Raw genomic sequence first — 18,231 nt, 5'->3', positions numbered from 1 at the left:
CCATCCATCCATCCATCCATCCATCCATCCATCCATCCATCCATCCATCCATCCATCCATCCATCAAAACACATATCTATCTATCCATATGAATCCACCTATCCATTCACCCATCCATCCATCCATGTACTACCCATTCACCCATCCATTCATGTTTCACTGAGTCTCCCCTAGGCAAGCATTGAATTGGATGCCAAATGCACTAAAAATCTCACACCTCAGTAGAGGACACAGGGCTGGTATATAAATACAAGGCTGAGTGAGATTGGTACAAAGAGAGCATGAGAGCCCAGAAGAGAGAGGAAGAGGGAGGTGGAAGCTTCTTCTTCATATGCTCACCACTCACTCTGCTTTCTCTGTTTCCCTAAAACAAAAATGGTAGATGTGCCTACCCTGAGCAACCAAGCGTCTCCTTGTAGGTCAGATCCCACTTGGCTCCCATAAATGCCTAATTCTGTGTGATAAAATGGAGACTTGACAAAATAAAGCTCAACATTAATTTTTTGGATCCAAGTAGATGAGACTCTGATAAAATGTTCCATTAGGCATGACACACACTACCAGACTTGGTAATGAATTATTTGGTTTGGCCAAGATGCTTTTTTCCCCCTATTTTATTTGATGTTTCCTCTATTTTTTTTTGTTTTGTGACAAGGAATGGCTTTGGGGGAGGGGGGAGGGAACATATTTAGAAGTAAAGGTGATGAAAAAACAAAAGATGTCCACAAAAATGGGAAGAAGAGTTACATGAGGAAATTTTGAGAAAAGTTTGGAGCAGCGTTTTATAATTATTGAATATTGACCTAGATGGGAGCTGTGATTATTTAACTTGGGGAAGAGAAGACTCGGGGGGACATGATAGCTTCCCATCAAATATGTGAAGGGATCTTATATGGAAGGGGGATTATCCTTGCTTCACTTGGGCAAAAGAACTGCAGATGGAGGGCTCAATGAAGCAAAGTCAGGAAAATAATTCCCAACCACAGGCGCTATGCAAGAGTGGAATGATTTGCCTTGGGACATAGTGAGCTGCCCCTCCCTGGAGATCTCTAAGGAATGGCTGGATGGTCATTCCATGGCTCTGTTATAGTGACTTTTTTATGACTGTGCATTATCTCAACTAGATGGTCACTGAGTTCCCTCCCAATCCTGAAATGTGAAGATGTGGGAAGACTATAGATTTTAAACTAGAAGGAAAGTCAGGATGATATTCTGCTTACAATACTTTTTCTTTAATTTATTGATGCATATGACCACAAAAAGCTTAGAAATCTTCCTAATTATTTACAGTTAGAACCCCCACTCCATGTCTAACAAATGGAAATCAAAGGAAAGGTAAAAGTTAAAAACCACAGACTTGCTCCAAGAAAGAATCTGAAGGAAGAGAGACCACTAGTTAATCACAGGAGAGGTTATCTTCTTGGGCATTGTTGACAAAAAATGGTCCCATTACTGTCTTTTGTAGCTGGGAACTGTCAACTGAGGAGAACCTCATTTCTAATGCCATCCATTATCTCTGATTTGAGAGAGAAGCTCAAATGCCCTTCTGCTCAGATGTTCATTCCCCACCCCCCTCAGCACGTCTCTGTGTTCTGCAAAAGACCCCATTTACCTGATTAGTTAAGGTTGAGGGATTCTCATTTCTGCTTGGAATCGCAAAGCTTAGCAATATGGAGTCACATGTTTTCATATGCTTGGCTACAACCTGAGTCTCCAGTACTGGGTCCAGAAAGCATGTCTCATATTTAAAAGGTGATTCAAGGTTGTTAAAATTTCAGGATAATTGGTCCAAACCATCATTTGATCATCGTACTGGACTTCTACATTCCTGACTACACCCAAAATCAGCTGCTATGGTACTCTAGCTTCTTTAGAGATGAGATCCTGTTTGGTACTTTGGTATTCCCAATTCAAATTTTCAGTTACAAGTATGTCTAAAACACATGTGTATGTGTGTGTGCGTGCACACACACAGACATTTGAAAGAAAAAAATGGGCTAGTGAGGAAGCAGACAAGAGAAGTTCGATTCCCTCAAGTCTTCCAGGGGCCACATTTTTGCTGCAGCTGGCAAGAATCAATGATGCTCTTCAATGCCAGCAGACTAATATACAGAAAAGCAGCACTGATCATGGCAGGCTTTTTTCATCTCATCCTTGCCCAAGCTCAGCCCTTCCTCAGGAAGGCGACAGTTTTACAGTGAGGATTGGAACCAGATTGTCCTCGGGAAACAGTCCTTTGATGAACTGCTGAGAAGGGGTACTTTTGATTCCCAGGCCCATTTCATCTGGCTGTGAGAGCGGCCTTATGCCCGCCAATACAGTAGTAATTGTGCAAGGGGAGAAAAAAGGATGGTGATATAAATCACCAAAGGTTAATGATCAGGATGTGAACAGAGGGACTTGTTTACAGAAATAGCATGCAATTTAAAATTTACAAGAGATTTAATGCCACCGCTTGGCAATTGCTAAAATCAACAGCCCAGAAAACAGTGACATTAAGAAAAATATTACAGTTCTAATCCTTCCCAAATAAGTCAATTAGTGTTAGGGCCTGCGCTCGCCATCACTTGACCCGTATGGCTTGCACTTAAGTGAAAAAAAATTCCCCCTATTATACCAAGATCAGTGGATTGTGACTTATTTTGCATTGCATTTTCCCCCTGAATTCTGGCCCTTCTTCCTCGCTGTCAGAGCTGGAGGGGCCCTCCCTCCCCCGTTTGCCTGGCATCAGAATAATTCTGACCCTTGACATTTGTAATAATCAAAACAAAAGGCAGTTTATAATTGCGTTGTTTCAATGAAAGTGGGGGAAAAAAATCCAATCTGTTCTCCCAGCAGAGCCATGACGGGCCGTCCTCGGCCGACGGGAGTCAATTTGTGAACTTTGGCACCAGGCGACCTTTAGAAACACAACACAACAATCTATAGAATTTACAAGCAAGACTAGCGCATGCAAATGGCCCGGCCCGGCTCGCCTTCGGATTCGAGCGGCAAAGAGAACGCTTTTCCCCAACAAATTAAGAGTGCTTCTTAAATGTCACAGCACACTATTGTATTTGGCTACAGATCATTACGCCTGATCCGCACACTTTTAAAAACGGTAATAACTCGGGAAATATTACATTGAGTGCCCACATGTAGAAAGGCAAAGAAAAAAGAGGAGAAAATAGGTTTTTGAAGTAATTTAAACATCACTACTCGACGACTGGAGGGAAAGGTCAGAATTTAAGTAAGCTGAAACGAACATGAATGGGGAAAGAAAATGCACAAACAGAAAAGATGGAAAGACCAGGAGCAGGACCGGGCAAACACAGGGCATGAGCATGCACTCTTTGGGCAAATCCGATTTCCAGGTCTGGTGTGCAGAGGACGGGAGCGTGGCAGGGGCTTCTGAGCTGGCCGCAGCAGAGCCCATCTGCAAGGCCATTCCAGGCCCTCTGACAGGGGTACCAAAGGGAGGCCAGGGCATGTGATGCGCCCAAGGTCACACAGACCACAAGTAGCAGAGATGGGACCTGAACCCAGGACAGAGAGGCAGAGACAGAGGGTATGGGGAGGAAGATGGTGGGGGAGGCGTTAGTTTGTTACCTTCGGTGTTGGTACTGCTGCTGCTGTATATATTTCGCAGGCTACCAACACGGTTTAGTTTCCATGCTTTGCGTTTGGCTGCATCCCGAGAGCAGAAAGGGAGGAGGAGAAGAAAGAGAAGAGAGAAGAGAGGAGAGAGAGGAGGAGGGGGAAGAGAGAAATAAAGAGGAGGGAGAGAAAGGGGGAGAAAGAGAGAGGGAGAGAGAAATAAAGAGAGAGGAAAAGGGAGAGAGAGAGAGGAGAGAAAAAAAGGAGAAAAGAAAAAAAATGAAAAGGGGAAAAAAAGAAACATCAAAGTAGCATGTGAGGCATAACACAAGGCCACTCCCATTCCACGTGCAACAACCCACGTGTCTATGCTGGGCTCTGGTCATGGCTTTTTAGAATCTCCCAAGAAAGAGAAGACCCCCTTCCCCCTTCTCCCTTCCAGTCTGGATAAAACGTGGACCCCAGAAATGGAGAGGGCGAGTTGAGGAGAAGGGATTCCTTACTTCAGCCCACCCCGTTGGAAAAAGTGTCCACAGAGTTGGCCTGTCCTTATTTGTCACAAACAGCTGGTGTGTCAACCCAAGAAGTCCCTGGAGACAAAGCCTTGAGCTTCTTCCTTAGGGGTCCAGGAGAATGTGCACTCCCAGAGACCCCACTGTGGCATCACCTTGCACATCAGCAGCATTGTTTGTCCCCTTCCCCTCAGCCAAGGGTAGCAAGAGATTCTGCAGTCATCCAGAGATGCCCAAGAGAGGCTCAGGATGAACAACTCCAGCATCACCTACTGAAGAATCCCACACTCTCATGCTCACCCAGCGAGTAACTGTTAGGGGCAGGATTTGAACACAGGCTTTCCTGGCTTCAAATCCTATCAATCAATGAACACGAATGAAGCATCTCTTCTGTGCCCTACACTGTGCAGAGACCATAAAGGGACAGCCAGTCCCTGCCTCGAGGAGCTTGCGTTCTCCCTGGCAAGCCAACATGGAAGTGTACCAAGCATACACAAAACTGTTACACAGTAAGCGTCATCTCACTTGATTATCATAGTACCCGGCGCACAGTAGGTGCTGAGGGATTCTTGGCCCCTTCCTCCACTCCGAAACATGCGGCCATTTTTTTCTGGAGAGGAGGGGAACAGTAGGGGGCCTCTCTTTGACGTCCATCCATCTTATTCTTTAGGGAGAGGGGTCGACACAAGGGAAGGAGACCAAGTTAATGATGAGGGACAGCACAGTGTGACTTTCTGCTGAAGGGCCCAACAGCGACCTGTGGGTGCCTCTCGTCTGGACCCAAAGGCAGAGCTTTGGGGTGAAGGCAGCGCTGGGACGATAATCACCACTGACACCATCTTCTCATCGCACACACATTTCTATCACTTGGTTTTTCATTTTACCCCGTCCCCCACTCACTCTAACACTGGTGGCGAAGACAACTCTAACTTGGGGATTGATGTTCAGATGAAAACGCTTGGGGTTCTGGGAGCAGAGGCTTCCAAGGCGAGTGCGGCTGGCGGGAGGGCAGCCCACGTGCGCTCAGGGAGAGCCGTCATCTCAAGACACGCACCTCCCGTAACAAGGGCACCAGAGCCTGCTCCCGGCTCAGTGAGGACGGCAGTGAGCATGTCCATGCATGAGGGCTCTGTTTACACCCCACGAGAAAAGGAAACTATCTGGCTGATGCTAATGTTAAAATGTATCTGAAATTCCCTAGCGAGAAGCCGTCCTCCATCGCCTGGCAGGGAGCCAGGCTGGGCCAAATAAATCTTTCATGTGGTGACACGGCTCCCAAGGTGTCCACCCTCACAAGTGATTATCCTCAACAGAGACGCAGGCAGATGCGGCTCAGGAAGGTGCCTCCGCCTGTACTGGGCTGGAGATCCAGGTACTTCTGTCTATCCACCGAGCCCCTGTCCAGGTGGCTTCTGTCTATGGGGCTCCTCCCTATGAACCCTCAGAGCCAACCTCACCTGACACAGTTCTGGGGCCAGTTCTCCACTAAGACCCCACCTTAGCAAGTAAACACGAAGTATTCTGATACATAATCATTGGATTCGGCATAATGAGCACTTACAAAAACTTGCCCTATGGCAGGCACCATGCTAAATGCCAGTGATACAAAAAGAAGAAACAAAAATAGGGAGGTGGAGGGAGGGAGCGATCTGTCAATGGGGCTTCGACGGGAAGCATCAGGAGAGGCCTGGGGCAGGGGGTGGCATGATCTTAGGTCCCCAAAAGCAACATATTTGGGAAACCTACAAAAATCTGTGTTTAAAAACTTCCAGGACCCCTGATTTTATTCATGGACTATGCCCACTGCCAGCACCGATGGCAACTTGACCATGCCTCAGCAGACAGGCTTTACAAAGGATTCTGCCTAAAATGACAAAGAAGAAAAGGGAAAGCCTTTTTGTCCCTGAGTGGTCACCCTCCTGTCATGACACTGTCTATCCCCAGGCTTGTCACGGAGGCCTTTTCAGCTTGGAAGGGCTTGTGGGGGTTTGGGCTCTTGCTGTAGACTCCTGAGAAGCGAAGGCTTCCTTCATGATTCATGAAATATCAGAGAAGTACTTTATAATGTGAGGGGGTAACTTCCCACACAAGGACTTCCGTGATCTCCTCCCACCCCCACTTGCCAATCCCAGCCTCAATCCCTCAGCCCCAGTCAAAATGACCTTGTATTTTGTGGATACTTAGTTTACACACCCATGCACGCACACACACCTATGCACGCACACACACGCGTGTGCACCTGGGCAGGCATGCTCTGACATCACTCCTAGTCATATTTTCTGGGCACAGGTTGCTTGCCCCAAAGGCCTCTTAACTCTCTGAGAGGGGGCCTTTGGAATTTCTGCCGTGTCACCCCCAGAACCCAGCACAAAGCCTGGCCTACAACAGAAGCACAATACCTGCTTATGGACAGACTAAAGGCAATACACAGCAAATGCAAGACAAGGAAGGAAGACCTGGCTTGCTCTAGATGGAATTCCCCATTCCTGTCCCCTGGGGCTATTTCAGCCCTGGGGTTCACTCTGTGCTCTCCTGGGACACAGTTTTAGCATGTCTGTCATCTAGGAGGCTGCTTCATTATTGGAGAAGTCCCCCTTCCCCCACCCCTGCAGGTAATTTGGTAAAGACTTTCTCCAGACTTATGGTCCTTAGACATCGGAGGCCTCACTTGCCATTCAACTATTCCAAACCCTTCCAGTTTGGGAGAAGTCACCAGTTCCTTCCCCTGCTGGGAGAGCCTGGGAGATGCCATGAGAAGCCACAAGGGGATGGGGTGGGTTTAGATGACCAAGGACAGTGAAATCTTTCTATACTTGGCCCTCAGTATTTCTTAGTTTATCCACCACCGAAGGACCAAGAATCACCCTCTTTCGCAAAGCAGAAGATGCTGTCCCCATCATGAGCAACGTTACCTTTCTCATCCCACCACCCCCACCATCCTTCCCACACCACTCATCCACACCGGGCAAAGAAGAGATAGGGCATTTGATCAAATTGCTGCCTGAGGTGGCCAAAAACCACGCTTCTGGTTTAGAAGGTTCTGAGGATGATTGTTTTTAATCAACAGAAGGATTTCCTTATTTATTGACTGGATTAGGCCTCCCCCTTTGAGCATCTTCACCAGACAGGAGAATCATTTGTAGGCATTCCTTAATTATTAAATATAAATAGGGTTGAATTAAAAATAAAAAGGGTCATGAATGAACATTTAATTATAAATGAAAATCCGCCATCAAGAGTGTCTCTGGTATCAAACCACACAACAGAATTAATCTTCAGATGTGTCCAGTATGGATTCTAGCCCTTACAGAATGACCTCTTTCACTAGACACAGACTGTGAGCTCCTTCAGAACAGAGACTCTGATCTTGCCTTTCTCTGTATGTCCAGAACTGAGCACAGAGCCCCGCACATAGTAGGTGCTTAAGAAATGCTTGTGGATTGAGTGACTCTCAGGGGTGGGATCTACTGTTTTCTTCTGCAATGTGAAGTAAGAAATGCTTGACGGTCCCATCCTGAGCTATGGAGTCACTGAATCATTTCAGTATCAAAGGTTTCTTGTTTTCCTGAACACTTGTGAATTCCAGAACGTCCTTACATCTCAAGCTGCTCCATTTGGTGGCTTCCAACTTCCCTTTTCCCTGAAACATTTACATATAAATAGGCCAAGTCCAGGATGAGCACCCTCTGAAAGGGAGGGGACCTCCAGTACCTACTTAGAAGCTTTCCCCCAGTCTGTCTGATGTCTTTCATTTTTCAGACTCCCCTCTCCCATTACGGTATGGATGGAGAAGGAGAAAGTGAACATACAGCCTGGTTTTCTATTAACCTATTGATGAAATAATCAATTTTAATGTGCAAGATGCCAGGCTTTTTTCTTCCTTTTAAACAAATGGACTTTTCCAGCCTGATATTGAGGTCCCGCTACAAGAATCTGTCTCCTGTGACATTGATTGCTTCAAGTCCCCTTCTTCAGGGGCTCCTCTCCAAGAAAATACAATTTGATTATCATCAATGAAACTTCAGGGGATGCCAGAGCGTGCTGCTGGGATCTTGGCAGCGAGGGTGCCCCCACTCTTCCTAACGAGGCTGGTACCGACTGCCTTTGCAATGGCGCCTGCCCTTTATGGAGACGAAGGAAGACTAAGCTTCATTATTCGTGTGGCTCTTGGTAGAGGTGAAACCAACCCGTTACATTTTAGTTAGACTCTCTGACTCAAGAGGATGACAATGGAAACATGAAATGAAACACCTTCAACTCTTCCCAGTGGGGGAAAATATTTTGATGAAAAAAAAAAAAAGGTTTTCATTGCTGCAAAGTTCTTTCAAAAAGAGCCCAATATATTTTGATATTGTGATGAATACATATCATAAAAATTCAACTTTTTAAAAAATACCAAGACCTTAACTGTTTATTATCAATATGAACGTGAAAGGGTATTACATGAAATTCACCATGGTTACTTATCACTGGGTTACTGCGTTCTATTTTACTTAATCTAGTCACTGTTATTAATGGATTTTCATGATGCCTATTTAAAGTTAAGGGTGAGTGATTTTTTAGTGCCACCAGATACACATACACAAAATACAATCTTAGATCTGGTATAGACTAATTAACTAGCCAGAATTTAGATGCTTGAGATTAAATTCCTATTGCTTTGGTCTGCAAATTAATTGGTGCGTTCTAAGTCCCAATCTGAGTGGGCCCAATAAGCCATTTTCTGTGGTTTGTTGATCCCAAATCACTTTGTGCTACCAACACTTTGTATAATGGTGCCATAACGTAGGCCAGTGCTGCAAAGCTCATCAACCTTTTTTTTTATTGATCCAATGTGAAATTTCAGCATCTTACAAATAAATTCTAATGCAAGAAATATCAAAGAGGAAATGGTTAAGCCTTTTAAAAAATAAATATTTCACTTCCCCCCTCCATCACTATTGGCCATATTTCTAAAGAAAAAAAAAGGAATGGATTAATCAAAAGGCTCATCTAATTAAAATACCTGGAGGGAAGGAATCCAACCCAAGGAATCCACCATGAGTCCACCACGAATCCACCATGGAGGGAGCCAAAGAAGTTTGCAAACAGGTTTTGCTTTTTTTTTTTTTGGAGGGGTGGGGTGGTGAACAGGGTTAATTTGAACAAGATAAAGATACCCAATGACCTTTTCCCTTTTTTTGGGAAAAGAAAGGATGGGAAGCATTAATAAAGAGGCCAGAGCATGTGTAATTTCTGCTATGGGGCCAGGGCTAAACAGATTTTTGTAGTCTTTTAAATCCCATGGTAAAGAAGGTGCTATTTTGGGCACCATCTGGATTTGGGTAGTAAACTAACTCCTCCTCAGACAATTTACCTTGTGTGCCCTGGTTGAAAACCTGATGCTACTTTTGGCCTCCCTCTCCCTAAGGCAATCTGCTTCTGCCCTCACTATACACAGCTATTGTGTACCACAGTGAGGGCCTAGCAGGAAGGAGACTCTGTTGGGGGTCTGTCCTAGCTGGGCCCAAAGTCCTCCTGAGCCAAATCCTGTCCATCCTGGATCATAATCTCAATGGAAACACACACACACACACACACACACACACACACACACACACACACGGACAGGGATGTTAATTTTCAGAGAAGCTTTTTTTTTTCCACACACTTGGCCTTTCTGTAAGATTGCTGCAGCTGGATGGCCAAACAATGCGTGTCGTAACGCCTCCTAATTATTAACAGACAGCCAAGATCATTTCAAAGAGGGTGAGAAGGGGAGAATGTACAAATAACCGCCTTGTGCTAAGTCTGAGTTACTGGGAATCATTTAAAGTTAATGACTCCCAATTATTGGACATCACCTTATTTTTGCAGGGTCTGCCTCAACATCTGTGTCTCTGCCATTGGAGGGAACTTTCCAATTGGGTTTTTAAATAGGGATTTCAGGTGCCTTGCTTTTACAGGTCCTGGCTTTTTATTTTTATTTCCTGACATTAATACTCATCTCTGAACTTCATCTTTGGAAAGTACACTTCCACTCTTAGAATCTGCAAACCAGGTCCTGGGAAGTACATGGAAAACATCCATCAGCCCATTGGAGTGCTCCAAAAACCTGGGCTTCATCCTAAAATCTGCCTCCATCATCACACCCTGAAACTACAGACTTATTAACGTCACCTCTGGTCTCCATCTGACAGAGCTCTCTGTTGATTAGATAAATAGGCCTCAGATAGCTGATTAAAAAATGCTGTAGCCATCCGGTTGTGTGGCCAAGCCTTGTCAGCCATGTTGGATGTTAAAGTGTGCATGAATTACATCCCTGGAGCGTGCTGAACAGTGCTGATTAAATGAGGCCCGCCACGGCCCTCAGCATCAATTATCAGAAATAATAGGATCTTTTCACCTACGCAGGAAGAAGGGGGCTGGGCTGAAGACAGCGTGCCACTCATCCCTGAGAACGTCTCATCTTTGGCACAAAATAAATAACCTTGTCCATTCATATGAGGGAGTTTCAGCTTGTGCCTCAAAAAAAAAAAAAAGTCAAATGATAACCTTGTCAGATAATACACCGACAGTCCACATCAGACTTGCCTTTAAAAAAAAGAAGGGGGGAAATCTTTCTAAGTCTTCTGTAAAATGCCAGTTTTGCAGAGAGGCAAGTCTGTGTTCCTCAGGTATTTCAGGATGACCCGCGCTCTGGGACCCTTTACATAAAGATAATGCTGAGGGCCCCTCAACGGGAGGGGATGGCTCCCACTGCTGCTGTGTGCGCCACTTAGACGCTCACTGGCTCTGAAGCGCCATGAGCTTTTGTTGGCAGCGATGCCATTGTGGAGCTGCAGCTTGGGGGCTCTCTCTTTTGTGCCGGCCATGGGACCAAGCCTGCGTTTGCTCAACGAGGCTGTGTCAATGTTCTGTGTTCTCGGAGAATAGCGGGGGGATCTTTTTTTCACAAGACGCAACCCCAAAGATTCTTACGCTATGTGAACTCACTACTTCAACTGTGAAGGGGCTTGACATCACGGTCTTTTTCCTGTAGGATGCCATACAGAGATGTAGTCATGTTGAAACATCCATTAAAAGGCCTTTGAAAGGATTAAAAAAAAAAAAAACCTGGAGGCCAAGCAAATATAGGGCATGTGTTCAGAAAGCAAAATCACTTCGTTGTATCAATTTCCAGTGGGACTAGTGTTTCTTTCATGTTATTCCATCAGCATCTCAGACCATTATCTTTTTAATTGATTTTTGGGTAATACTGCTGTGACTTCCCAACAGGTCCTTCATTCCCTCACAGCCCCCACCCTGTAATAAAGACATACAGGCCAAATTGACACAGAGGCATGACAGTGGTCATGTTTGACATTTTCTCATCCCACACCTAGAATCTACTACCTTTCTGTTGAAAGCAGGGGAAAACATCTTGCCACCGGCCTACTGAAGTCACTTCTAATCATTGCATTGGTTGGAGTGCTTACTCAATGTTGTTTTCATTTATACCAGAAAACTGAAAGTCACTGCATGAACTGTTCTCTTGCTTCTGCTACATTCCCAAGTTTCTCTGGATATTTTTATCTTATGTTTGTAATTTCTAAAAGTGCAATGGTATTTCATTCCATTTGTATGCCACAATTGGTTAAGCTCTTCTCTGATTGATATGCACCCACTAAGTTTCCATTTTTGGGGGAGGCAAGCCCCTCCCAAATATTGCTACAAATATTTCTGTAATTATGTCTTTCAATGCTATTTTGTTTTTCAAATTTTGTTAATTTACTTCATGATTATTGTGGTCACTGTGTAGGTTGCTTTCCTGGTTCTTCACTCTGTATCAGTTCACACAAGTCTTTCTAGGGTTTTCGGAATTCTTGGTATTCACCATTTCTTACAATGCAAGAAGATACCCTTACTATGTAGATCTAGTCAGGGAACTCAAAAGATAATGGGACACAGAGCAGAAGATGGATTAATTAAATAACCTTAATGATGCTATTTTAATTCAATGCCAACAAGCCACCCTGGTTAATGTGACGGCAAATAAGGTTTCCTTGAGGGCCACTTCAGCAGACCTCATTAATGAGATCCAACAATTGCCATGGAGGCCATCATGGTGGGCTGCTATAGGTAGACATGGGAAATACCACCGTCTTGCTAAAACAAAGAACTCACAAAATGGAGATGGAACTCTGGGGTATACCATGAAACCTGCAATGCCAACTGGGTTTGAGAGGAAACTTTGCTTTTGGCCTGGTCAGCCTACTGAGGTGTGGATAAGAAGCTCAGTCCATTCCTATACTGAGTGAGTATTTTGATGGAACACCAAGTCTACTGCTAATATAACCAACAACATGGGTTTAAAGACACTTAAGCAGAAAGATATTTGTGTCAGATTTGAAGTTCAGTTTTTTTTCCCCAATATGGTGCCACTGGAGACCTCCATAACATCAACCAGGACTATACAAATATGTGTCCATCACAGCTCTTTTCACTGGTGGCCAGAGAAAAACAAATGGAACACCTCAATAGGAAGGAGTCAGAGAGCTGGCTAGCACCAGGCCTCTGTCTGTGCCAAGGCTCCACTCTTGGCACGTGCCATAAGGGACAGAACAATTTCAAAAACCCCTGGAGGGCCACACACCTAAAGGTTATGAAGATTCCACCGGTGATAAAAGGAAAAAGGATAGTTGAGTGGAAACAGCAAATGTGGGTCTTAATCCTAGGTCTGAGTTCCATCCCTAACACAGTGCATGATGCGGCATGAGCCTTTTTAATGTTCTGTGCCTCAGTCTCCCTATCTGGTCTTGGTTTAGAATGATCTCTGATGATCATATTCCAAGAAAGTGTTTTTAAATTTAATCTCCCCAAGGCCACCCTGGCTTAATCATCCTGACCTCTGACGACTCTTTTGAATCTATAATCTGCTTTTCTAGTCAAATTCCCAGGGAAGGTCAGATCACAGGTGGCTTTCCACAACACAGCATGTAGGGTCAAATGACTGTTCATAGTTGTAGTCCACCAATTGTGCTTCCTTTACAAGTGACCATTTGGATCAGACAAGCTGTGTCAAAATGCATTCTACTGCAGTATCAACGTTTTGCATTTCCACAGACCAGTGGAAAGAATGCAGACCTTGGAGTGATAGGCCATGAATCCAAACCCAAGCCTGACCATGTGTGGCCCTTGGTAAGTCACTTTCTATGGTGAAGGAAGCAGAGGATGTCAAATGTCCCTTTCAGCTCTAAAGCCAGGATCCTGTGAATGTCACTGGGTCTTGGATCCTCATTTGTAAAATAAAGCAGTTGGACCAGATGGTTTCACATTCAGCTCCATACCTGGGGTTTTGTGACTTCCCCAAAGGCACAGTTAAACACTAATGTCTTATTCAAAATGGGAAGAAAATATCTGCCCAAGAAAAAAAAAATCAACCCTGAATGAATCCCCAGTCAAGACCAAGTCCGGAGAATGGCCCGTTTGGGCTTTCTTTCTGGCCAGCCTGGCTCTCTTATTGGCATAACTACAGACAAGGCCAAATGGCGGGCCAGCCTGTGTGCTGCCAGTGTCCCCAACCCGTCTCCGTCTCCATGAGACAGAAAGAAATGTTAATTGGAAACATTTTTCTTTCCCTTACTGCCCACCTCCCACACCTCCCCCTCCCCAGTTTGTCATCTGCCTCTGCAGAAAATTACAGGTCTTTTACACGTAAAAAAATCTTTTTCAACAACCCTGAAAAAAATTGTCTTTTAATAAAAGCTTCCAATTGTACTATCATATTTCAAAGGCAATGACCAGTTAAAGCAGCTAATCCAAGGTATAATTATTTAATGACTACTCCTCGTGCTCTCTAACAGGGCCATAATTGCTTGGCTGTGATCACTGGACCACCAGCTTCAACACTGGAAAACAAGCCTCCTTAGTGGAGCATTTGATCTCCCACAACCCGGGGCAGGGGGAGCTGGGTAAATGAGACACTGGCAGCAGCATCTGTCAATCAGCTTCCTCGACTTGTGACCATTTGAATCAGGAAAGATTTGCCAAGATATCTGTTATAATACGGCACACATTCTCGGCATGCCTCAAAGGCTCCCTGTCCCTCACAAGGAACTCAACAACCAGGCCTTAGAGACCTCGCAGGTTTGCACATAGTAGGTCCTTAGCAGAAGGCAGCAGAGACCTGCCATCCTACCCATGATCTGATAGGAGAGACATCATGCAAATACCATGAATGGCCAGAAACAACCAGGAAGTCATCTGCAAGGCATTATTGCTTTTCCAAATCAAGAAGAGAAATATAATGACTGTGCCTAGAATAAACTTCAGCCTTCTCTGTCTGTCTTTTAAAAGCCTCTTGCCTCCTGGCTCTCGCCATGCCATGCTCCGTGCCCTTCATGTTCCTGTCCAAACAGGCCCCTTTGCTTTCCCTAGACCCCAAATCCCATCTCTTGCCTTTGTGCCTTCAGCCAGGCGATTCCATGCCTCCCTCCTCACCTCTACCTCAGAGAATGACTAGCTACTTTCAAAGCTCAGACTGAGTGCTGCTTCCTCCAGGAAGTCCATTTGGCTGCCACCAATAGGGCAGAGCCTCCCTCACCCTATAAATGGCCTTCTCTACATTTGGCATTCACGCACTGGTGTGCCACAGTCTTGCCCGTAGGAAGTGAGAAAGGCTTTGTATGTCGCTGTGTCTATTTTGTGCAGTCCCTGGCACACAGTAGGCCCTACTGCGTTCCTGGTGAGTGCATGGATTAAGGAAAACCCGCGGAAGAGAATGGGCAGTTTCTGGCTCCTTCTTGCTGTCAGGTGCCTTCCCGTCCCGTGCAGTAGATTTCTGGCCACGGTCCATGCTGTGACAGGCATCTCGCACCTTCTGGTCACCACTGGGTCTGACTAAACAAGGTCACACCAACCTCGGAAGTTTCTTCTCAGTACTAGCCCTCTGCATGACAAAAAAATGACTACATGTGAATGATTATTTCTCTCCTTTCTAAATGATTCAGACCCAATTGGCCACTTTGGCGGAGTTCAGGGAAAGCTGGCAGCTGGGGTCCTTTTCTGGGAGTCTCAACACTCACGCAGCCCCTTTTAAGAGAAGGGGATAATCAGAGATAGTCAAGGTTCGCAGTCCATCTTTCGGGGTCACATTAGCTGCTCCTGGGTCTCCTAGGGAGCTAGCTCTGTATCAGCTCTTCATCAATAGGAGGTTTTCCAGAGGGAGGACAGTCCCCAGACATTAATGGTAAAGTGGCAAGCACACTGGCTCTGGTGTCAGATGACCTGGGTGAAAATCATGGCTCTCCTTATAATGTGTGTGACCTTGGCCAAGTCTCTTCCCTCTGTTGAGGCCCAGTTTCTTTATCTGTAAAATGAGAAGGATGAGACTCAAGGTTCCTTTGAATGCTAGATCTCTGATCTGTGTGGCCTTGGAACAGTCCCTTCCATCCTGTGAGCCTCAGTGTCTTCACCTGTAAGATGGGAGAGGGATCTGATGGCCTCTGAGCTCCCTCTGAATCTGAGGCTGGATCTGTGTGTCTTTGGTCCAGTACCTTCCCTCCTTAAAGCCCCAGACTCTTCATCTGCAAATGACAGGGCCAGATACCTCTGATGCTTGGGAGGGAAGTCTTCTCGTGGGCACTGACCCTCCTGGGACTCCTCTGTTTGTGCCAGAAGAGAAGTTCATGTTCACTTGCAGTTTGCTGCTCGGAGGATTACAGCACCAGGGCTGGAAGGCACCTCTGAGGACATGGAGCCACAGTGCGGGGATTTGTCCGAGCTGACAGAGGTTGTAAGTGAGCCCAGGTCAGTCCTCAGATGGCAGTGATGCTACCCTTCCTCTTGTGCCAAATTATGCCCTACAGTTGTCCTACTTCACTAAGGTCCTTACAGGACCCTCTATCTCACTGGCAGGGGTTCTCCCTCTGCTAGAGCACATGGTGAACAGTCCAGGCCCCAGGGGACATTCCTTCTTGATGAGTTACAGAGACCAAAAACATTCCATCCCCAGGCAGCAAACCCCACACCAGGCTGCCTTGCTCCAAAGAAGAAGCAGCAGTGGTTACTCTCTCATTCCAGAGACAAGTGTTCCTTTCCTGGGGTGAAGGATGGACCTGGCTTTGGACCATCGGCTTCATCTCTGGAGTAGGGAGTCTGTAATCTTGCCTGTTATAGGCTGATAAACAAGAAGCCTTTAAATCCGTTACCAAGGACGTGCTGTTCTATATTTCTTGTCTTCCTTTAAACCCGCCATAGCTCCATTCTGTAGACAGTGCAGGCAATTCCAGTCAAGGAAAAAGACCCAGGACAATGCAATGAGGCGTCTCCTCTCTCAGGAGTCTGTTCCCACTGTATGCATCAACTTTTTACATTTTCTGGAATCTTAATAGTTGAAGGTGACCAGGGTAAGAGGATTTTCATCTCACGGTTTCCAATGCACTCAATCCAAGTATTAACCGAGCACAACATCAGAATGAAGGAGAATCCTTAAAATGTGAGAAATGCAAAGTAAAGAGTCGGGCATTTAGCCCACAATATCAAGATGATGTATCTTTGCCACCAAACAGATATCCAGCTAACCAACATGTATTAAATGCCTACTATGTGCCAATGAGCTAGACCTAGAACACAGCAGGAGGAGAGCAGGCTAAACAGTCTCTGGGAAATTACAAAGCTCCTTTAATGACCTGAAGTTTCTCCCTGGACCAAGAGTTCATCTTTTTTACATGGTGTTGAATGTCTGTGAAAAATGGAACAAAATGGTCTCTGAAGAACTGAATGGTCCAACGTGTAAAGGGAAAGCCTGTAGTGCATCTGTGCAGGCTGTAACAAAGTGTGGATGAGGAATTATGAAGGAAAGGCGGCATGGAGGAAATCACTGAAAAAATGTGAGTGAAAAAGATGGTGGGGAAGGAGGCACAAACCTTGGACAGATCCTATCCCTACCCTACAAAGAAAAAACAGCACACTGGGTGCACCCCAGGGGCCAGTGTCTAAGAGAACATGAGAGTCACACTGAATGGGCGGACATGGATGGCTGGGAATCGCTTTGTTGGAGCAGACACTCAGAAGACCAGAGATCAATTGGAGTCACTGAGGTTCAGGGACTAAACTGCATTCACTGGCCTCCATGGCTATGTCAGATTAAAGAGTGGGGGAAGGGGACAGCTAATGCCAAAGGAAAAGGCAGTTGCTTAAACATGGGGAAAAGTGATGTGCAATCGTTTGAGATAAGAGTTTGATGCTTGATTAACTACTGAAACTGTTTCTTTCATAGGAACTTTCAAATATATATATATATATATATATATATATATAAATATAAAATACATACAAACATATATTACTCTGTTTACACACACACACATACCTGTATATGCAGTACACACATGTGTGCACATAGGTTTTGTTGCTATAGCGACAGAGACTGGGCGTTATTTTCTCAATATCAGGAACTCTTGATAGAAACTCCCTTCATCAGTGCCACTTGACACCTTCTCTGTAATTTATAGGGGCCTGACTGAGAAGCCCAGGGTCACACAGGATGCACATGTCTGTGTCACAATTTGAACTCAGGTCTTCCTAAGTCGGAGGCCACTTCTCTCACCACTGCCATACTCATTGGGCTTGTGATGGTTGAAAAACTCAAGGCCAACTTGCTGGTAATGAGCCTCCCCTCACTCAGACCCCAAGCCACAGCTTAGCCTTGAAGCCTGTGTACTTCAGCAGGACCAGCTTAGGTCTGGTTCAATGGATCTCCTTGATTTAGAGATACTTAGCTGTTGACCAGTCCTTAATGACAGCAGTATTCTCACAGAAGAAGAGAGTGCTTAAGCCTCAATTTCCACATCTGTAAATCAAGAAAAATGTTACTTGTCCTCTGTATCTCCCAGAATTGTGGTGGTGAGCGTTTGTGAGATGTGCATTCTTTAGGGTCACATGCTTTCTCTGCTGTGGCATGATCTGTGGAATATTGTCAGAAAAATTAGTAACAAACTGACTCTGCTTTATAGAGGTTCATTTAAAGAATTACTTGGTTGTAGAGCTCGAAAAGCAAAATAAGATGGGTCCATACAATTTTTAGTCTTTAGCAAGTTGAAAATGGGGAAAATGAGGCATGAGACCAAATTCCGATCGTAGAAGAAATGATGGTGATGGCCTTCAATTCAGTCCAGCACCC

The 18,231-nt window shown here is 45.3% G+C and overlaps 1 protein-coding gene across 8 annotated transcripts in view; it reads right to left on the bottom strand.

Moving 5' to 3' along the window:
- Positions 1 to 18,231, bottom strand: part of AGAP1 (ArfGAP with GTPase domain, ankyrin repeat and PH domain 1) — a 702,732-nt gene that overhangs the window by 89,568 nt on the left and 594,933 nt on the right. Inside the window, exon 15 of one of the 8 annotated variants that reach the window (XM_069103138.1) lies at positions 660 to 3,666. The exons of the other annotated variants lie outside the window; for them this stretch is intronic. Within the exon in view, the coding sequence (XP_068959239.1) occupies positions 3,485 to 3,666 (182 nt within the window). The 3' untranslated portion in view covers positions 660 to 3,484. Of the gene's footprint in view, positions 1 to 659; positions 3,667 to 18,231 lie in introns of those variants that run through there. 8 annotated transcript variants of the gene reach the window in all.

This window comes from Petaurus breviceps, unplaced genomic scaffold, assembly GCF_028583685.1.
Source record: "Petaurus breviceps papuanus isolate PSGF00001 unplaced genomic scaffold, PetGlider_PUasm1.0 567, whole genome shotgun sequence".
Classification (NCBI taxonomy): Eukaryota; Metazoa; Chordata; class Mammalia; order Diprotodontia; family Petauridae; genus Petaurus; species Petaurus breviceps.
Note: the sequence above shows the minus strand (reverse complement) of the source record. Positions and strands in the feature narration are given on the sequence as shown.